Source organism: Chenopodium album, chromosome 3 (genome assembly GCF_948465745.1).
Source record: "Chenopodium album chromosome 3, dcCheAlbu1.1, whole genome shotgun sequence".
NCBI lineage: Eukaryota > Viridiplantae > Streptophyta > Magnoliopsida > Caryophyllales > Amaranthaceae > Chenopodium > Chenopodium album.
This window is the reverse complement of record NC_137836.1, coordinates 39,521,130-39,544,684: the sequence shown is the minus strand read 5'-3', so window position 1 is coordinate 39,544,684 and position 23,555 is coordinate 39,521,130. Positions and strand designations below refer to the sequence as shown.

General features: G+C 36.1%; 1 protein-coding gene across 1 annotated transcript; it reads right to left on the bottom strand.

Moving 5' to 3' along the window:
* Nucleotides 1–6,848: 6,848 nt before the first annotated feature.
* On the bottom strand, nt 6,849–8,500 carry LOC145625035 (uncharacterized). The gene is made up of 3 exons (XM_081678117.1): nt 8,346–8,500; nt 7,176–8,301; nt 6,849–7,019 (listed from the first exon to the last, which is right to left on the bottom strand). The coding sequence occupies exons 1-3, from the start codon at nt 8,498–8,500 to the stop codon at nt 6,849–6,851; spliced, it is 1,452 nt and encodes a 483-aa protein (XP_081534243.1).
* Between the last annotated feature and the right edge of the window lie 15,055 nt (nt 8,501–23,555).

The following is a 23,555-nucleotide window of genomic DNA, read 5'->3' as shown; positions in this document are numbered from 1 at the left end:
TTGACCATTATCTCACTCTTGGGAGCGAATAGAGTAAAAAATGCTTCAAAATGGCCTAAGGGACTTCTACCTTTCCCATCTTTCATGTATTTGTTAAAATTAATACAATATAACACATAATATCCTTAATTACCTTATATTTTGGTTTTTATGAATTGAAATCAATGAGAAGTGACTATTTACTCACTTTTGGGAGCGTATACAGCAAAAAAGGCTTCAAAATTGCCTAAGGGACTTCTATCTTTCCCATCTTTCATGTATTTGTTCAAATTAACACAATATAGCACATAACATCCTTAATTAACTTATAATTTGGTTTTTACAAATTGAAATCAATGAAAATTGATCATTATCTCACTTTAGGGAGCGTATAGAGCCAAAAAGGCTTCAAAATTGCCTAAGGGACTTCTACCTTTCCTATCTTTCAAGTATTGGTTCAAATTAACACAATATAACACATAACATCCTTAATTACCTTATATTTTGGTTTTTATGAATTGAAATCAATAAAATTGACCATTATCTCACTTTTGGTAGCGTATAGAGCTAAAAAGGCTTCAAAATTGCCTAAGGGACTTCTACCTTTCCCATCGTTCATGTATTTGTTCATATTAACACAATATAACACATAACATCCTTAATTACCTTATATTTTTGTTTTTATGAATTTAAATCATTGAAAATTGACCATTATCTCACTTTTGGGAGCGTGTAGAGATAAAAAGGCTACAAAATTGCCTAAGGGACATCAACCTTTTCCATCTTTCATGTATTTGTTCAAATTAACACAATATAACACATAACATCCTTAATTAACTTAAATTTTGGTTTTTATGAATTGAAATCAATGAATATTGACCAGTATCTCACTTTTGGGAGCGTATAGAGCTAAAAAGGGTTCAAAATTTGCAAAAAAAACTACTAAACTCCTCTAAGACACCTTTGCACGCACTCCAAGTGAGAAGTAACAATCTCATACATGTATCTCATAATGTAGTAGCCACATTCAACACCTCCTTGTTGTTGAGCACACTAGTATATATAACAAATAGTTAAAAATTTAGTTTTCAAAGTGAATAATGCATAACAATATGGGGTGAGTAGTGTATTTACCTCCATTTGTATGAATTTCAATTTTTGCCTATGTGATTTCAATTCACTCCCTGTGAGATTCCCCCGATATAATTAATAAGCCCTACAAAAATAATATATATTCTAACACTTTGAACAAAATAATCTACAACACCACATACAAAAATGATATAGAAACTGGGCATAATTTCAAGGTTGTGGCTCACGTCATCATAATTTCGGCAATTTTCAATTGTCGTGGTTTTTCTTTAGGTAGCTTCATAGAGTCAAACTCATAAGCTAAACCTAATTGTAGATCGACCACCACAAGAACCCAATGACCACTACATCATTTAAGAGGAAAACACAAGTTAGAGTATTGGAAAATTGGTGAAAAACATATCATTTATATGAATAAGTTTAGTGACAATATAAAAAACATAGTTCAAACCTTGCTACATATGGAGCCACGATGAATTTGCAACGTTTATCCGTCTTTCTTACTTCATGCAAAAATGAATTCTTCACATATGTATAAGTTTCAAGGTAATCATTCTCAATTGAAGATTCAGAAATGAGTTGAGGACAAAAGAATGTGATCTCAATCCCGTTGAAAAGGTCGATGAAGTTGTCTACTAAATACCTACATGATAAAGTCATAGAAAACAAAAAATTCAGCATTATAGCAATAAAAATATTACTATAGTGAATATAAGAACCAAAGTAAAGGAAGATTAAGTAACCTACATGATATAAACATGAATCAATGAAACATTAGCCCGCGATCCTCTTAGAAATTCACGTACATCGGTAGCGGTTACCCAAATCTGTTTGTCGCTATCAAAATTAAACATTGAGGCCTTTAAAAGTACCGATGTTGTATCATACTTTGCATCATCAGAATTTATTAACCAATACAACAACTCACACCCCTCGCCAAAAGTATCGACAATTTTATCTTCATGTGGTAGGAATTTTGTGGGTTTGATGGCAGATTGGCTTGATTTCACACCACAACTATCGTCCCCTTCTTTGCTTTGGCGAGATCTATGCTTCTTTTTGGGCGATGGTGAAACCTTTACAAATAGGTGGATATTAGTCTAGATAAAATATAACAAAATGATGGGATTTAATGTTAATAGTAGGAGAATATACCTCTTCTTAAAAAAAAACCATGTCAATAGGCCATAGTACAAAGGAAGACTTGGCATTTCCCAAATTAGTCACATCATCGGGAGACGGTACCGGTATATCGAGGAGGGCACGGTCGGGATAAGGTTGTCCACACTAACCCTGTAATGATCAGGTAACATCTTAAGGTTGTGTATAACTTCACCGGTAACAGGATATACCGTTCCATCTACCACAACCACTAAATTTTGATTATACTCATCTTTCAATGCTAGGCGACATTTAGTGGCTACCTACATATTACAAAAAAATCGATCAATATTATACATGTTAACCATGTAAAGTCATATCTTTAGTATTGGTTAATAAGACATATACCTCTATTACACGAGGGCTTTGTGTTGCCTCCATGTTCGTCATCACTTGCATTCCTTGAAATGCCTCCATGTCACCGGTCATCTGTGGTAGTAAATTGGCGAGATAGGCTTTCACCTCCATTTCCACCCGTTGTTCCAACCTCTCTTTGATCCTATCTTCAATCCTCTCTTAAAGCTTCTCTTCAACCTTTTCTTCTAGCCTCGCCTCATATTCTTGAGTTATAGGGTAGCTTTCATTGATTCTAACTCTTTTAATGAGCATCCACCTTGGCCGGATGATTTACTCTTTCTGTATCCCTTCCCAAATACTTGTGTGTGACTAACTCCAACCCCACACCTTCCTAGTGCTTTTACATGCCCGCGGTGATCCTTTTTTCCTAAAGCCTTGTCGAGGGCATCCATACCAATACCATCACTTGAATGTTTCCTTCATCATTCTTTTGCAAGTTTTCCAACTATTCCAAATAAAGAAACATATATAAGATATGGCAGAACAAGAACCTGAATAGAAAAAAAATGATATGCTTAAATAGAGAGACTTGTAGCCTACATCATATAAAGCATAGAAGTGATCAGAACTGATCAACATATAAAGCAATATGCATAGAACTAATCAGAACTGATCAGCATACACAGCATAAAACAATGATGGCAGTGAACATGATAACTGGCGAGGACTCGAGCAATAAACAGAAAAGGCCTGAAATGAACTGATCAGAACTGATCGGAGCTGATCGGAACTGATTAGAACTGAAATTTCAGAACTAATCGAAACTGAAATTTCAGAACTGATCGGAACTAAAATTTCAGAACTGATCAGAACTGATTAAAACTGATCATAAATGAAATTTCACAACTCATTGGAACTGAAATTTCAGAACTGATTAGAACTGAACATAACTGATTAGAACTGAAATTTCAAAACTGATCGGAATTGAAATTTCAGAACTGATCAGAACTGAAATTTCAAAACTGATCAAAACTGAAATTTCAGAAATGATCGGAACTGATTAGAACTGATCGGAACTAATCAAAACTGAAAATTCTGAACTGATCAGAACTGATCGGAACAAATCGGAACTATACTTTTATTCTTCAATTTATCTACGTGTCTACGGTATTAATAAAAAACTCGAATTCAATGAGCATTGATTGCTACTTAACCTAACGAGACCAAAGAACATGTGATGGACCCTGGCCCACTGATTCCACACATCCGAACCTATGCACGGAGGAAGCCTAAGGGGCAGCAGGGTCACAACGAACACAACAACAACTAAGCAAGCAACAACAATCAAGGCAAAATTGTGATGTAGCCATTAGTAGTAAAATAGACAATTAGAGTATTAAGTGTTTGTTCTTTTATTAGTAAAGTCCAAGTAGCAATGAAAAGGTGTGATCTACTTTTTGGTAGTCAACTCTCTAAGTGGTAATTTGTAATATATAGGAAGGGAGGGAAGGGGAGAAAGGTATGCTTTTTGATGTTAGACTTTGGTGGGAGATTGGTAACCTCAAGTTTCTTAAGAGATTGATAGCCTCAAGCTATTCTCTATCTTGTATTCCTCAGTTTCTTAATCCTAAACCTTCAACTGCTCCTTAGTAAATTGCTCACTAATATTTGAATTATTATTGTCGAAATTCAGTCCATAATAGAACATAGGAGGCGCTATTCAGGGCAGCCAAAGGGCCGAAAGGCTCATCATCCCACAAATGTAGGATTCCCTACTTTCACTCTTTCCTCCTCCCCTTTTGATCTTGAATGCATTACCTCATATCCAAATTATTAAGTTAATCTCTAGGTTTCATCAATATTATAAACCTGGATAGTTCCATTTATTTATTTTCTAATATTTTATGAATGTAAGGTCTCAATTTTTTTTACCTTTAATATTAATACAACAATAGTAAAACATATGACTCTCATCAAACAAATTTTTTTTGTTATAAAATATATTCACCATAAATTATAGAACATAATCAATATGAACCTTTATAAACAACTTTAGGTGAAACAGGTTTACTATGATTTCGTGGAACTGATCGAAACTGTTCAGAACTGATTGGAACTGATCAGAACTGAAATTTTAAAACTGATCAGAACTTATCAGAATTGAAATTTCAGAAATGATCGGAACTAATCTGAACTGAAATTTCAAAACTGATCGGAACAGATCATAACTGATCATAACTAAAATTTCAGAAATGATCGGAACTGATCAGAACTGATCGGAACTGATACGAACTGATGAGAACTGTAGTTTCAGAACAGATCGGAATGAATCAGAATTGATCGGAACTTATCAGAACTGTAATTTCATAACTGATCGGAATGGATCAAAACTGATCAAAACTGATCAGAAAAGATCGAAAAAGGCCTCAAATTTAGCAAAGCCCATTAAAAAACGCAGGAAATGAGCAATAAACAGAAAAGACCTGATCAGAACTGATCAAAAAAGGCCTCCCATTAAACAATGCAGGAAATGAGCAATAAACAGAAAAGGCCTGATCAGAACTGATCAGCTCAAAATTATAAACAAGTATCTAAAAAAAAAACTATACTTGGTTACTTAAAACAACACTTACAATAGCATTGGCTATTTGCTGGGTTTCGGAATTCTTCGGGTCTATAGCCCACGATCCATCTGCGTTTTGAGTTTGACGGGCCAAAATCTAATAAAGAGACCGATTTTTAAGCTTTTCACTCATTACACAACTTGTCGTAGACTCTGTGGTGCTTGAGGTTGAAGATTCTGCTGGAATTCTATTGGTCTTACTCCAATCAACTCGAGCCCTCTCATAACTCTTGGAGCCTAGATGGTGGCGATGCTTATTATTCTTTGCATTTTCCTTGCCTTTTTCACTCAGAGCCTATTACAAAATGAAAAGCTATTGTAAGTAGTATTAGATTTGAAATAAAGTATGTGAAAAATACTTTCATTATATGTTACACACCTTAAATTAATCTGTATTGCAATATGTCTCAAACTCTTTCCATTGCTCTTTTGTGATGTAACCTTCATAAAGCTCCCAGGGCTTTATGTTTGCACTTGGTGAGTTAGGCGGAGGTGCAGTTTCCTTAGTAATGAATCATGATACTAACCAAGACTTGTGCTTCCTAAATCTAGCACCAACAGCTTCGTGGAACTTCTTCTCTTTACTACCCTTGGGATCATCAATGTGGAACTTCCGCTACAAAATTAGAGAATGTTAATATTCATAATTAATTATAAGTATCATTAAATTTAGAGAAATAAACCATATTTATATCGTAATTAACTTACTCTTCTCCCACAAGTTTTGCTTTTGAACTTTATCATACATCGGATATCCCTTCACATTAATGTTAACTCTTTAAGCACAATTACCAATTTGCTTCCCATAAGTAGATTCCCACTTTCCAATAGGAATGTCAAACTCATCAAATTCGAGGACATGGGTGTAATTGTTTAGACTATTCTAGACGGGCCTCGTCCCTTTTTTGTAGAATATTTTACTTGGGAAGTGGAGGCATCCATGTCACCAAATTGTTCCTGTCCATCATTATCATCTATGTTTTCTTCCATTTTAGTATGCCTACACCTACACAAAGAATGAAATTAATAAGAATTAGAATCAAAATCATAACAATAAAATCATATTAATGTAAATACTATAAAATAAAGAAATTAATGATTTAGATATATACCAATTTAATAAATTTAGTATTTATTGCAAAAAATACTATTGTTAAAGGAATACAATAACACAAACCTTGGTTGTAGTTATAGGAACCATTATCCCTTCCTCACAATCATACTCTACATCATCAACAATATCTTCCCCTTCTTGTAGAGGTTGCACTCCCATTGTTATAGGCGGGATGTCATCAAAATGGTCATACTCTTCTTCATCCACAACATCTTCCACACCCATAATTTTTCTCTTGCCTTCAACTACAACACGCCATTACAGATCTATATTATCCTTGATGTAGAATACTTGTTTCGATTGTGAGACTAATACAAAAGGCTCTTCACCATCAATGTAACGACTAGAGTCAACCAAGGTGAATCCAAATAACTCATCGGTTTTCATACCACGACGGTTATCAGCCCATGTGCAACGAAATAAAGGAATTGTGAAACCAACATAATCCAACTCCCAGATTTCTTGAATGACACCGTAATATGCCTATGTAGCTTCAACTGGCCTTGTATCCCTAGAACTTGAGTATTCAATAGAATATGCAACCACGACAACACCACTATTTTGATGCACACTTTTTTCATCTTAACGACAAGTGGCAAAAGTAAATCCATTGATATCGTAAGCCTCATAAGTATAAACAAGTGGTTGTGGACCTCGTGAAAGCCACTTGATCGGTTCAGAAACATTCTCATATTTACTCAATTCAAGCTTCACTTGGCCTTCAAACCACTCAACAAAGTGGAAATTATGCTCCTGCATCAACGCATAGGAGCTGATCTTGGGATTGTGAATTTTAAACTCATGAAAATGTTTTTCAATATATGGATGAACTAAAGATAGCTTTTGTAGCACAAATCTGTGGGCTTTCTTATATCAATCAAGTGGAGGTTTAACCAATTTCCGACTTACTGTACCCTTTCCTTGTAGTCTTCCCTTGTGACGAGAAGTCGGAATCCAAATTTCTTTAGCCTTAGCTAAAAACACTGAACAATAGTTCCCTACTTCCTCTGCTATGAAACCTTTAACGATGCTCCCTTCAGGATTTGCTCTGTTCTTTGCCTTATCTGCCAAAGTACCCATTTGCCTCTCATAAGGGTACATCCAACGCATAAATACAGGACCACACTCCTTTATCTCACGAGGCAAGTGCATAACAAGGTGAGTCATTATGTCAAAAAAGGAAGGAGGAAAATACATCTCGAATTCGCATAATGTTTCAACAATATCATATTCCATATCGTCGAGTGTTTTTGGATTTATCACCTTACTACAAATTGCATTGAAAAACAAGCAAAGCTTCACAATAGCACGCCTAACATGTTTTGGCAAATGGCCTCGGAGTATAATTGGCATGAACACTTGCATCATCACATGACAATCATGGGACTTCATACCAACAACTTTCTTATCAATAGTAGAAACAAAACGCCTTATGTTCGACGAATACCCTGTCGGCACCTTGATTCCTTTCAAACACTCACAAAAGATCCTTTTTTCTTCTCTAGACAATGTATAACACGCATGGGGCAAAAATGCTTTTTTCGTTGCTTCATTATCCTCAGGCCATAACTTAGGTCGAATTTTGGCTTCCTTCATGTCTCTATGCACATTATCACCATCCTTTGTCTTCCCTGTGATATTCAACAAAGTCCCAATTAGTGCCTCACAAACATTTTTTTCAATGTGCATAACATCAAGACAATGTCGAATCGACAAGTGCTTCCAATAAGGAAGATCCCACATCTTAGACACTTTTTTCCACAACACACCCTTCTTCGGTTTTTCTCTGTGCATCTTACCGAAGATTGTCTTAACATTTTTAATTTTCTCATACACTTCAATTCCTGCCAATGGCTCACGACTCACTCCCTTCTCAACATGCCCGTTGAATTGTTGTCTCATCTTCCTGTATGGGTGCTTTCGACGAAGTGATCGTCTGGTATGAATGTACATATTCTTTCCCCAATGCTTCAAGCGTGTAATTTGCATGTCATCCTCACAAATAGGGCATGGTTTTCTCCTCTGACTTTGTACCCTGACAAATTTCCATATGTAGGAAAGTCATTTATGGTACAAAACATTATGGCTGTTAATCTAAAATTTGTACCCGGAAGAGCATCAAATGTCACAACACCTTCATCCCACAACAGTTTCAAATCGTCAATAAGGGGCTCCAAATAAAAATCTATCTCATGGCCAGGTTGTTTAGGACCTGGGATTAGAAGTGATAACATGATGTACTTGCGCTTCATGCACAACCAAGAAGGTAGGTTGTATATTGACAGAAGAACAGGCCATGTAATATGTTGACTACTAAGAGTGCTTAATGGATTCATCCCATCCGTACTTAATGCCAGTCTTATGTTCCTCGGCTCCTTCCCAAATTCTGGAAATGTCTTGTCAATGTCTTTCCATTGCAACGAATCAGCTGGGTGTCTGATCAACCCATCCTTCTTCCTCTCGTTTTCATGCTACACCAACTTCTTTGCTTCATCCTTAATTGAGAATAGCCGCTTCAACATTGGTATTATAGGAAGATACCATACTACCTTAGCTGGTAGCCACTTGACAACGGAATAAACGCGTCGTCAATTGTCTATCCCTAGATCAAATACAATTTATACAACCTAAACAAACCTAATACGAGTATAAGGCAAGCATAGGGGTCGAACCACATAGAACGGTAAACACCAACAAATGTTATCGACAATTAAGCTAGTCCGGAATAGGAGATAAATAAACTAAAGTCTAAAAATGCTAAAACAAGAAATAAAACATTAAGGGAAATGGTTTAGGTATAGCATTCACTTGAACATAAAAAAAGGCATAGAAATTGAATTAATTATGAACTAAACATGCTCAAATATTGACATAAAGGATCCAATCTAGCCGCCTTCCGGGGTCAATTGGCTTCTCCTAACATAGCCTCTATGTTTCCACATTAGAACCATATACTAGAAGGTACTATTAAATAACAATCGATAGTAATGAACCTTAACTAAGTCAACTTCCGTTTCTTGTTAGCAAAGATTCACCTTTAATCAACCAACAATGTGCACTTGCAAGAAGATTAAAGAATATCAAGCATATAAAGACTTTAATCACAAATAAATCAATTCTAAACCCTAAAACATGCTCAAGGTCCAACTACACCACAACCATCCCCTTAATGGGGAAATTACTCACTAATCATGATAATAACAAGATTAATCAACAAATAATCAAGAATCAACATGATCAACAAGCAATACCAACAACTAAAATAATAATCAAAATAAACAAATAAAAATAGAGGAGAGAGAGTAAGAAATTGCTCATTAATTGAAGATGAACGTCTACAAAGGATTGAACAAGCTCCTTCTTCAAAATCCAAGTTCATTAATGAAGAAAACCTCACTTTCTCTCTCTACCAAAGAAGACTAATCCTAACCTAACCTAAAACTAATTAGAGAGAGGAATAGATAGTTATTCAATTCTCCTTCTAATTACCCCAAAATTGGGTATTTATACTAAGCTAATAAAACTAGGAAAAATAGAAAGATAAAAGAAGGAAATAAAATAAAGAAAGAAAAGGGAATAAAAAGAAAATCAAATAAAAATAAAAGAAAACAAAAGAGAAAAGAAAATAAGAAAAGGAAAAGGAAAGGAAATAGAAATAAAAGAAAAAAGAAACAAGAAAACCAAAACCCCAAAACTATCAGCTACCCCCCGATTTCCCTCTTCTTCCTCGAAATTGGCTGCTTCAAGAACTCCATTGAAACGCACCACCATCACCACCGTTCATCAACTATCATCATCAAATCGAGGCCGTTCATCTTCATTAAAAGCCATGTGCATAGCTCGTGAAATGGTTCGATCGAACCGTGGGTTGGTGCGGCCGAACTACGGGGTTGGTTCGGTCGAACCATGGGTATGTTCGACCACTCCTCTTCGATTAACGAAACCCACAAAGTCTCTGTCTCGAACTTCGACCGAACCACCAACGGTTTGCCCAAACCCGATTAAATTGCTAATTTTTCTGATTTTTGGGTCGATTGGTGGTTTGAGTAGTTGCGGGTCAGGTGTGAAATTGGTGGTGTATTGGTGTGGGTTTGGTTGATGTGGCTGCGCAGTTGGTTGAGCAGGGGATGGTTTGTGTTGCGGTGGTGATGCGGGGTGAAGCAGGCTGGGTTGCGGTGGTCAGGTGGTTGTTGGTTGTGTTGCTGTTGGTTTTACGGGGTGATGCGGGTTGTTGTGTTAGTTGTTGTTGCTGCTGATTGTTGTTGTTGTGAGTGGAAACAGAGGTGGCGGAGGTTGGTTGCGCAATGTGTGTGAATTGGAGCAGGGGGTTTTGATTTCTGGTGTGCGTGAGAACAGGGGGTAGTGGTAAGGTTGGCTGGAATTGCTGTGTGGGCTGGTAGGTGCGTGAAGCAAGGGAGTTTGGTGTTTTGGTGTGGTGGAGGATAAGGGGAAAAGAGAGGAGGAGTGTGGTGAAGGATAAGGTGGCAGCTAGAAGCAGGGAAATGTGCACACACTTGTCTCATCCCCGAACTCCGAACTCACTTGACATGAAACTCAGGACCCTACACACAAAACCGAGAAAGGAATTGGGAAAAAGAATAAGAATAGAATAAAATGAAAATAAATAAAGGACGAAATAAAATAAAACCAAGACAAATAAAATAAAGTAAATAAAATAGGAATAAATAAAATAAAATAGAATAAAATGAAATAGAAAATAAGAGACATAGAACTAAACTAAAAATAATAAAACAAAAACTATACAAGCAAATAAAGTAAAATAAAATACGAAAATAAACTAAAGCTAATAAAATAAAGAAAATAAACTAAAACTCTCCAACACTACCAAATAAACAAGAAACTTTATTAAAAAGAAAACAAGAGAAAGAAAGGGAAAATAAGATAAAATAAACACGAAAATGACTCTAAAACTACTCCCTAAGAGTGACATAAATGTCACTCATCAAATTCCCCCAAGCTAAACCTTTGCTCGTCCTCGAGCAAAGCTAAGGCAAAAGAGAACAAGATGGAATTATTAAAGGCAAAAGAAACAAAATAGAAACACAGAGAAAGAATGTACACTAACTCACTGTCGTAGGAATCACGGATGCATTTAGCGTATGCATCAAGCCCTTTAAACCCCTATGTCGCCAAAGAGGACGAGTAAGCTCTCGTGAGGGTTTCCTAAGAGCTTACCCCACAACTCTTGACAAAAACCAAGGCAAGGCAACGAAAGGAAAAGGAAAAGAAACACGAAGAGAAAAAGCAAATCACAAGCTCATATACGGACAAGAGATAAGGACAAGTACTAATGAATGCAAACCTTTCTAAATGGACAAATGTATGCACGTTCCAAGATGTCGATGGTTGATTGAAACATAAAACATGCTAAGCATAGAGAACTACTTAGGACTCACTCCACCCTAGCCCCAACCAATCGGGCCACGTTCTCTCCACTAGATTCAAATCAACCCTTAAGCTAGCTTCTCAAGATTCCACGAAGGAACCGGAAAAAGATAAAGAAATGAAAAACTTTGAGAAGGTAATCCCGACGTCTCAACTATGCATACACTTTCCATAGGTTTGAAGTCTATCTCCCTCCACCGTTCTTTTGACCTAAACCACTAGAGTCTAAGGGTCTTTTTATTGGTTGTAACGTAAGGCTAAGGGTTAAGGCGGGGTAAAAATTTAAAATTTGGTAATAATTCCTAAGTGAAGCAAAAAGTGCGGCCGACACTCAAAAATAACTCAAGAATTTACTAAATATCAAGCAAAAATACCACTAATGCCATTCCCCCAAGCTTATTCAACACAAACACACAACATTCCCCCCAAGCTTGAACAAAGCATTGTCCTCAATGCTTAAACTAAGGAAGAAAATGAAACCATCTAAAATATTTTTGTTGTTTTTGTTTCTTTTCCAATTTTTTCTTCTTTTTTTTTTTTTAACTTTATTCACTGTCCTTGCCTTTTTTAATTTTGGACGGCTTTTTCTTGAAACTTCACTTGATTTTCATAAATTTGCATATTTCTTTATAAGCTCAACTCTAACCAAATCACAAAGTGCTTCTTGTTTATAATCAACAACTCAAAACTTAAACCTCACATGCCAATGCTTCACTAACTAAAAGGTTGGTAAACATAGGCCATTAGGTTTGTAATGTGGTTTAAACAAGAGCGGGAAACATAAGGCTCAAATTGGTTAGCAAGTAGGTTTATGCAAAATAGAAAATCAAATTTGTAACAAAACAAAAAGAAGATAAAAAAAAAATGAGAAAGAAGTGCCCTTTTCCTCCCCTAGAGTGCTTCGGTCACGATCTTGGGAGCTATAAGTCAAAACAAGGATCAAGACATGCATAGCTAAGGATCCAAATGCGCCACACAACAAAGTGATGAAGGCTAGAACAATGTTACCTCACACGGGATTATAACTAAGAAAATACCAACTAAGGGTGCCAAATCCACTATAGAGAGCAACACCAACTTACCACATACCCGTGAACTAGGGCTTCATGGATTCCTAAAAGTTCTCAACCCGGCTACCTTAGCATGTAATATCCTAGAGTCAACCAATGACACTCTCAAATCGTGCACACATTAACCACTTAGGAAGAAAGGCATTCAAGAGTAAACAAATCCAAAAGATATAATGTCCAATTAAGAACAAACAAAACACAATTTTGCTAAACTTGCCTAGAAGTAAACAAAAATCTTTTTGGATTTTCCAAAAGCATGAAAAACATGGAAATACATATACTCACGTGCATGAAATATATGAATCAACATCCCACCAAACATGATAGAATACCCTCCCCCAAGCTTGAATGAAACCAAGCTTTCAAATCATAAACAATGAAACCAAGGAGGGGAATTCAAGGAAAAATTAATCCAACATTACCAACACATGATCTTCAAGTCACAATAAGTAAGAGAGAGAGGGAAAAGAAGTATATTACCGGGTATGGGATAAATGCAAAATCACACAAAAAAAACCCGAAATAACCTCATATGAGCCATAATCTCTACAAATAAGGCTTGAATTCCACATGATAGGTAAGTTGAGGCACATTTCCTTGATTCTTGATCATCACCAATGCGCAAGAGTATATCAAGTTGTGTACCTAACAAGGAACACAAACACGTACATGTGAGAAAATCTAATCTAAAAACAAAAGAAAATGAAAGCAATAAAACACGGGTTACTTCCCGCAAAGGCTTGTTTAACGTCCAAGCGAGACCGCTCTAGGAAATAAAAATTCAACGCACGCAAGAGCTTGTCAAATGCACTACTACACATTTCATGGGGGTGTAAATAGGCAAATGACGGAATAAGAACGTGCAACAAAATCATTGCACGCAAGTGAAGAGGGAGATGCCAAAAGAAATAAGAAGAAGGATCGAAAGGAAACTCAAGAAAGTAAGAAGTAGAAGAAGGAAAAGAATAGTGGAAAGAAAAGGAAAAAGGCAAATCCTCATCACATATTTTTTTGTTGACAAAATTCCTCTCTTCCTCAATGATGATGGAATGAGAGACATGAAAATCATCCATAGAGGGCGGCTTCCCAATAGGTTGTTTGAGATATGAAGGGAGAGAAGTAGGGTAAGGAAGGATGTGGTCGAACCTTAGAGAAAAAGGGGTATGAGAAACGGGAAAAGGGGTAGCTACTCCCTCACCACAAGGTCTCACATCGCCAATGAGAGCATGAAAATCAATCATAGCATCCTCAAATGAAGGGCACTCACGATCTACACCTCCCTCAAGCTCAAAAACTCCAAGGGAGTCAACCTTATCCTCCTTTTCACCACAATAAACAACCTTTCCTTCAACTATCTCAAAACCCAAGGTCCCGAAATCGTGCATGAAGGGAGGTAGATTCATCTCAAACTCATCTAAGTCCCAAGAAGCATTCTCGATGAAATCATCCAATAATCTATAAGTCCTCATATGACTCTCGAAAAATATGTGGGACATTACCTCAAAAGAGTCTATATACTCATAGATTGAAGGGTCATAAACATACACTTGAGACTCATCAAGATGGGAAGAAGGATTAGGATTTTCAAAATCAACACTCTTTTCATTTTCAACTCCTTCACCATCACTCGAATGCTCTCTAATGGGATCCTCACTCATATGGGGAAGAGAAGAAGAAGGAAGGGCATTTTCTTGAGAGTTGGCTAGTTGGAGAATTTGGCTCTCAAGCATCTTCATTCTAGCTTCCGTCTCCCTATTCTCAACTTCCCTCATCTCGTTATACTTCTCCATCATCTCCATTATCCTCATTATCTTCTCTTCCTTCAAACTTTCCATAGAATTACCCTCATAAAAGGACTCATTAGAAGCATAAGGGAAATCATTTGAAGCCATGTAAGAACAAGAAGATGAGGAGGGAGGATCATTCACATTATAAACATGAGCATCATCATATTGGGGAGAGGGGGCATAATCAAGCAAATGAGATTCATTATCAACAATACGAGAAAAAGAGTTGAAATCACTTGTACTAGGTTCACAAATAGGATCACAAGACAAATCATGGGGATGCATGCCACTAATAAAACTATTATCACATTGAGAATCAAAATTAGCAACATTACATGCCCTATTGCGTACTTCCTTAGCAAACCGTACAAAAAAGCTCCAAGCACTATGAACCGATAATGCTTGAAATTCGCCATTAAACCTACTTTCAACTTCATATCTCGTTTGTTCATTCATGCCATAGTAACAAATCTCACAAGCTTCACAAGGATTACAACCATTATAGTTCAAAAACCCCACAAGTCTATGGAAGTAGACATAAAAAGGCTCATCATCATATTGAGGAAAAGAAAAATGTGCCATTTTTCAAAAACAAAACAAAGAGAAAAAAACAAATCAAAAGAAATATATACAATGGACTAGTCTCAATAAGATAACATAACGGTAATGGAAGCCGTTCCCCGGCAACGGCGCCAATTTGACAAGGGAATAAACGCGTCGTCAATTGTCTATCCCTAGATCAAATACAATTTATACAACCTAAACAAACCTAATACGAGTATAAGGCAAGCATAGGGGTCGAACCACAGAGAACGGTAAACACCACCAAATGTTATCGACAATTAAGCTAGTCCGGAATAGGAGATAAATAAACTAAAGTCTAAAAATGCTAAAACAAGAAATAAAACATTAAGGGAAATGGTTTAGGTATAGCATTCACTTGAACATAAACAAAGGCATAGAAATTGAATTAATTATGAACTAAACATGCTCAAATATCGAAATAAAGGATCCAATCTAGCTGCCTTCCGGGGTCAATTGGCTTCTCCTAACATAGCCTCTATGTTTCCACATTAGAACCATATACTAGAAGGTACTATTAAATAACAATCGATAGTAATGAACCTTAACTAAGTCAACTTCCGTTTCTTGTTAGCAAAGATTCACCTTTAATCAACCAACAATGTGCACTTGCAAGAAGATTAAAGAATATCAAGCATATAAAGACTTTAATCACAAATAAATCAATTCTAAACCCTAGAACATGCTCAAGGTCCAACTACACCACAACCATCCCCTTAATGGGGAAATTACTCACTAATCATGATAATAACAAGATTAATCAACAAATAATCAAGAATCAACATGATCAACAAGCAATACCAACAACTAAAATAATAATCAAAATAAACAAATAAAAATATAGGAGAGGGAGTAAGAAATTGCTCATTAATTGAAGATGAAGGTCTACAAAGGATTGAACAAGCTCCTTCTTCAAAATCCAAGTTCATTAATGAAGAAAACCTCACTTTCTCTCTCTACCAAAGAAGACTAATCCTAACCTTACCTAAAACTAATTAGAGAGAGGAATAGATAGTTATTCAATTCTCCTTCTAATTACCCCAAAATTGGGTATTTATACTAAGCTAATAAAACTAGGAAAAATAGAAAGATAAAAGAAGGAAATAAAATAAAGAAAGAAAAGGAAATAAAAAGAAAATCAAATAAAAATAAAAGAAAACAAAAGAGAAAAGAAAATAAGAAAAGGAAAAGGAAAGGAAATAGAAATAAAAGAAAAAAGAAAAAAGAAAACCAAAACCCCAAAACTATCAGCTACCCCCCAATTTCCATCTTCTTCCTCGAAATTGGCTGCTTCAAGAACTCCATTGAAACGCACCACCATCACCACCGTTCATCAACTATCATCATCAAATCGAGGCCGTTCATCTTCATTAAAAGCCATGTGCATAGCTCGTGAAATGGTTCGATCGAACCGTGGGTTGGTGCGGCCGAACTACGGGGTTGGTTCGGTCGAACCATGGGTATGTTCGACCACTCCTCTTCGATTAACGAAACCCACAAAGTCTCTGTCTCGAACTTCGACCGAACCACCAACGGTTTGCCCAAACCCGATTAAATTGCTAATTTTTCTGATTTTTGGGTCGATTGGTGGTTTGAGTAGTTGCGGGTCAGGTGTGAAATTGGTGGTGTATTGGTGTGGGTTTGGTTGATGTGGCTGCGCAGTTGGTTGAGCAGGGGATGGTTTGTGTTGCGGTGGTGATGCGGGGTGAAGCAGGCTGGGTTGCGGTGGTCAGGTGGTTGTTGGTTGTGTTGCTGTTGGTTTTACGGGGTGATGCGGGTTGTTGTGTTAGTTGTTGTTGCTGCTGATTGTTGTTGTTGCGAGTGGAAACAGAGGTGGCGGAGGTTGGTTGCGCAATGTGTGTGAATTGGAGCAGGGGGTTTTGATTTCTGGTGTGCGTGAGAACAGGGGGTAGTGGTAAGGTTGGCTGGAATTGCTGTGTGGGCTGGTAGGTGCGTGAAGCAAGGGAGTTTGGTGTTTTGGTGTGGTGGAGGATAAGGGGAAAAGAGAGGAGGAGTGTGGTGAAGGATAAGGTGGCAGCTAGAAGCAGGGAAATGTGCACACACTTGTCTCATCCCCGAACTCCGAACTCACTTGACATGAAACCCGAGACCCTACACACAAAACCGAGAAAGGAATTGGGAAAAAGAATAAGAATAAAATAAAATGAAAATAAATAAAGGACGAAATAAAATAAAACCAAGACAAATAAAATAAAGTAAATAAAATAGGAATAAATAAAATAAAATAAAATAAAATGAAATAGAAAATAAGAGACATAGAACTAAACTAAAAATAATAAAACAAAAACTATACAAGCAAATAAAGTAAAATAAAATACGAAAATAAACTAAAGCTAATAAAATAAAGAAAATAAACAAGAAACTTTATTAAAAAGAAAACAAGAGAAAGAAAGGGAAAATAAGATAAAATAAACACGAAAATGACTCTAAAACTACTCCCTAAGAGTGACATAAATGTCACTCATCACCACTTCAAGGGATCCTTATTTAAGACCTCTCGCTTGCATCGTGACACACCACACTTTGGGCAAGCATCCAATTTTGCATTCTCCTTTCAATAAAGCACACAATCATTAGGACATGCATGGATCTTGGTGTACTCTAAACCCAATGGACACATCAACTTCTTCGCATAGTAAGTTGACTTAGGAATGTCATTTCCTTCTGGAAACATATCGGAGAGGGTTTCCAACAACAAAGTGAAACTAGTGTTGGTCCACCCGCTCTTCGTTTTCAAGTTATATAAAGTTAAAATCCCAGAAAGCTTGGAATACTTAGAACAACCAGGATACAACGGTGTCTCAGCTGCTTTCGACACATTCTCATATATATGAGAATCTTCATTAACATGATCGCCTAACCCGTCTATCATCTCTTCTATCCTGTCTTCCTCCATGTCATCATTAAAACCCACTTCATTATCATCAAAACCATTCGGCTTTCTCTCATCAGCTTCATTGCCGTTAATAGAAGAATTATCCGTGGAGGAAATTTTTCACCATGCCAATACCAAATACTGTAGTCTGGCATAAACCCACGAATAATCAAATGGTCCTCTATTTTCTTAATGTCTTCCCACCTCTTCACATTGTTACAATCACGACAAGGGCAGAAAATAGGTCTTGCTTTGGTTAGCCTTTGTTCAACGAGAGTACTCCATTGGTGTTGCACTGCAATTCTACAGAACTCGTTGACCCCGGCTAAGTATTCTGGTGTGGTTCGAGAACCATTATACATCCAACGACGGTCCATTTCTAAAAATGTATGATTAAAACCCAAGAAACAAATTATATTCAACATCACATATCAACACATTCCAAATGCATGATTCCAAAGGTCCTTATCGTTCCAACCTAACCCATCCTTGGAAGTGTATTCTCACTAGCAAATGGTTGACCATTTTTTGGCCTTAAGGAAATTTCGGCAGCATTTCCCTATGGTTCTCAGAGTACACAATGTAATTAATTTCTTAAGTACGTATGTACCCCGAGAACACATTAGGGAATGCTAACACCAAATTACCTTTACTTCCGAAAAACAAGCAACCATTTACATCCTAATTGAGAATACAATTCCAAGAACAGTCCAAAACGGGGACTATTCAAGATTTACTCCTAATGAGTAAATCTTGAACGGGTATCTAGGCATATGAAGATATAATGCATAATAAATATTAACACATTCAATATCAATCATGTCAAATAAAAGTAACCAAACACATAAACATGAGTTATTTACCTAACAAAGAAAATTTGATATTTGATGCAAATAAATTATGCACATACAATAAAATAGACCACCCAATGAAACTATACACTAAAAGTATCTATATAAAGTACAACATACTTCAAAATTTCCAAATGCGAGAAAAATATTAACCTCTACCTCTAATTCTTAGGAATTCGTCACATAATTATCATTTCCTATCCTCTTACATAGTAGCACTAATTCTTCATTTAACACACCCAATTAACACACTCATTCTTCATCATCACTTGGATTCAAAATTTCTACGCTAATCACACTATCTAATACACAATCAATCTTAGTTTCATTTCAGGTTCGGCTAAACAAATCATCGTTAAAAGTTTAAGACAAAACAATTTCAATCAACAAGATACACTACACCACATCAAAAATGCCGAAAGTTAAGACTAAAATCAGACCTTGCCTTGCTGGTAAAGGCGCCGGAGCTTGTCCTGACCTCACTAAACTGGCTATCCAAGAATCATTACTGCCACACGGTTCCTGCAGACAATACAGAAACGCATTAAGTGATTAAAACACAGTGGTAAGTTTTTAAAGATAGAACTCATAAAAGTCATGGTGTCATGACAGGGTAAAGTCGTATCCCCTAATCAAAAATAATTACCTAAATCACTAACTAAGGTAGATAAGGAAGTAGGGTCGATCTCCACAGGGAAACAAGTCTTTTTACTCCTAATTAATTATTATAATCTAAATTATTTAAGTAACCAATATTTATAATTAAGAATGAAACTAAACTACAAAGAATAAGAGTAGGGAGAAAACGATATATAAAGGGATCTAGGGCATAGGTTCACCAATAAATAATACTCCGGGGTAAAATAGGGTAATCAATCATTGACATGGCATAGATAACATGGTTAACAGGCTCTCGCAATTTATTAATCAACATAGATCTAACAGGCTCTCGCAATTTACTAGATCTAGGTTCTTATTGAGAATAGCCTTTAATATCAAATTAACATCTGCTCGATTCATCAATTTAATATTGCTATACTTTTACAAGCCGCAATTGTAAATCATTAAAACAATCCAATAAGAAATCATCATGCAATACCAACAATCAATAATAGTCAATCATCAATGCATCAATTAACCAGAATGTAAAGGGCTCTCGCTACTTATTACAATCACACAATTAATTTATCGGTATTAAATCTCATCTCTCGAATCTTGACTTAACCATTTATAAACTAACTTTCCTATTGAAACTAGACCTAAACATTAATTCTCATCTCTCGATTCTTGAATCAATATTGTCAAACTCATGCATAAAAGATAGGCCTAATCTAGTCACAGAGCATTAAATCAATCAATAGGAAATTAATCTAGCATTGATAATCAACAACAATAATTTACCCCTTCATATTATTTATTAGATCCCCATAAACCCTAGAAATTAAACTACTCACACATATTAAAAACTAAACTAATCAAAGTAATAAAATAAATCATGATGAAAGGAATAGAATAAATAACTAGGATTAAGGGAAGAGAAATCGTTACCGAAATAAATAAATCTGGAATTAAAGAAAGAATTAGGAACAAAAGTTTTGAGAGAGATTAAGAGAGAGAAAACTAAGTAGAGAGAGAAAGTCTAAGAGAAAAGGATTAAGAGAAGAAGAAGAGGGTCTAAGAGAAGAGACCCCTAATTATTCCGCACAAAACGTATTTAAAACAAAACTAAAACAACTCCTAATTAGAAACTAAATGCTCGTCAAAAAATGGTTCTCCAGAAACACGCGCCTGATCGGGCTAGAGGCCGCCCGATCGGGCGCGCCTTTTTGCTCGCTCAGGTCTTCTCATAGCCCCGCCCGATCGTGCTAAGCCTCGCACGATCGGGCGCGCCTTGGGCCACGCACCAGCATGCATCTCGCCCGATCGGGCATATGCTTGCCCGATCGGGTCCGGTCTTCTTCTTCGAGGCTTGGACTTCGATTGGGCTAGATTTCTCGGCCCAATCCATATTTCCTCTCGGGTCTCGAATACATGGTCCAATTGCCTCCTGATCCAAATAACCGAGCCCTTAATCACCGACTCGATGACTCTAGCCGGCCTTGGGCTCCAAAAGTGGTCGCGTTCCTCCAATGCTCGTAGTTGCTTTATAAAAATCCCGGGAAAATGCTCCAAAGGTGCAATTCCCTGCAAAACTCAACCAAAACTACGAAAACACTAGAAAACACATATTAGTATTAAAAGTGGCCTGAAAGAGCCAAAAACACTACTAATAATGACCACAGGACGGGGGTAAAATACTATATAAAATAGATATATCATGTCATGCACTTGATAAACCTTGAAACAAAGTCCAAATAGTTCGTGATCATAGTGCAAAGAAAAAATTTAAGACATGTGGATAAAAGGACGAAATATAAAAATTACAAGGCCTCTTAAACCATGCAAAAGCTAAATGGTTTATAAAAATGACCATAAACTAGCCGTTTTACCCAAGGCCTCTTAAACCAGCCGTTTTGCCCAAAAGCTAAATTACTAGGCCTCTGAAACCAGCCGTTTTAACCAAGCAACCAGGCAATGCATACTCTGGTTATTTCAGTATTTTCAGCATCACTCTCCCCAATTATAGCTTAAACAATGAATTGAAAACTAAAACTTCATGTTAAAAAAGAACAGATATAATAAAAAAAAAATTCATTAAAAAATTCAATTGAAAAAAATAAAAAAAAATGGTTGAACTGAAAAAAAAATTCAACTGTTCTTCACCTCACTACCAAAAAAATTAAATGAAAACCTTAACAGATTTAATTTTTCTAAAAATTCAGGCTAACAAAAAAAAAATAATTAAGGCTACAAAAATAAAAATTAAGCCTTACACTGAATCAACAGTCATCTAAAATTAAGCAAAAATTAAAGCAAAAATAATGAATCGAAAACCGAAACTTCAAGTTAAAAAAGAACAGAAATAATCAAAACGACAATTGATGGTCTTAAATAAATCAGATTAAGACTTACAATTGATATCAAATTATCACATTCTTCATCAGTAATAGAAATTTCTCATATAAAAATGCCCTAAATTCAAACAAAAATGATAACAAAATTAATAGATAAATTAAAATTCAAAGAAAAAAAATTAATTAAAAAATTCAACTGAAAAAAATCAAAAAATGATTGAACAGAATTGTTCTTCACCTCGCTACCAAAAAAATTAATTAAAATTAATTAAATTAGGGCTAACAAAAAAATAAAACTTATTACCTTGAGTTCTTCACATGGCCGCTGGAAAAAACTGCAAGATACCACCACCGGAGTTGCGAGGGGGAAATGAGGGAGCTTGCAAAGGAGACCGGAGCAAACAACGGAACTTGCGAGGGGCAAACAACGGTACTGCACCGGAGCTTGCAAGGGAGAAGGGACGAAGAAAAAGAGGCCGGACCACCGGAGCTTGCAAGGAGAAAGGGAGAAGAGACGAGGACCAGCGACGGAGAAACAGAGGACCGGCGACGGAGAAACAGAGGACCACCGGAGAAGATGAGATTGCGCTTCAATTGGGAACAGATCGAGTAGAGCAAGTACAGGGTGAGTGAGGGAAAATGAAAAAAGGGGATTGAAAAGTTTTTAGGGTTAATTTTGAACATTTACTCGTAACGGACACTTTAAATCCGTTACAAATAAGTTGGTCAATCTCGTTTTGACTTTACTTTTTGTAATGGACAGAAAATGTCCATTACGAATAACTTAGTATTTGTAACTGTCAGTAATTGCCCGTTACAAATAAAAATTTATTCGTAACGGACAGAAAGGTGCCCGTTACGAATAAGTATTTATTTGTAACGGACACCTTACCGCCCGTTACAAATACTCATTTTTTACGCGGATTGAAATTTTTTTGTAACGGAACTTAATTTCGCCCGTTACGAATGATGTTATTGTAACGGGCAACAACATGCCCGTTACGATTAAGCCGTTATAAATAGACTTTTTTCCACTAGTGTATGTTATAGAAATTGATTTAGCATATTGATACTTCTTGGACATACCATGTCTTGTTTAGTTCCCTCATTAAACAATGTGGTTGAAATAAAGGAAGAAGTTATGGCTAAAGGAGAAATAAATCTACAAGTTTACAAGCAAATGTTACTACTTCACAAGTAGAATCTACAAGTCTGGAAACAAAAGTTGCAACTTCACAAGTAGAACTTATATTTCACCTTACCTAGTTATTGACTAGAATTAAATAAATGTCATTCATTCTTGTCATTATCAAAACATACCCATTCAATGTTAGTAATGACTAAGCATTGAAGATTCAAAAACATGGACTAAATGTTATTCTATGCTTCATTGAGTCATAATATGTTTTAAATTGCTAAATAGGTTTAAAGTTCTATATGATAGAAATTATTAAACCATTTCTATATATAAATTGTCTCTAATAAATCAATTAATTCGAATGAAAAATGAACATTACATGCGGAAGATCCAAAGGGATGGACTTTCAATATCATTAGATTATGAATCCATTGATATATGTAATTATCATTCTAATTTGACATTTTGACAAAGTCACCATTTAGAGAAATGATGGTGCGAACTTGAAGTCGAATACATATCGATGTAAGAAAAACAAAGGTTCAAAGGCTAGAGACGGACAATTAAACTTCATTTGTGATATGATCACTTGTGCTTAGTTGAAG

Bases quoted from the DNA above. Each gene is read 5' to 3' on its own strand.
- LOC145625035 (XM_081678117.1), bottom strand. From the start codon at position 8,500: ATGTTATCACTTCTAATCCCAGGTCCTAAACAACCTGGCCATGAGATA. The intron at 8,302-8,345 runs GTTTTGTACCAT...GAAATTTGTCAG, and splicing joins TTTAGATTAACAGCCATAAT to GGTACAAAGTCAGAGGAGAA. The intron at 7,020-7,175 runs GTAAGTCGGAAA...GCGTTGATGCAG, and splicing joins GACTACAAGGAAAGGGTACA to GAGCATAATTTCCACTTTGT.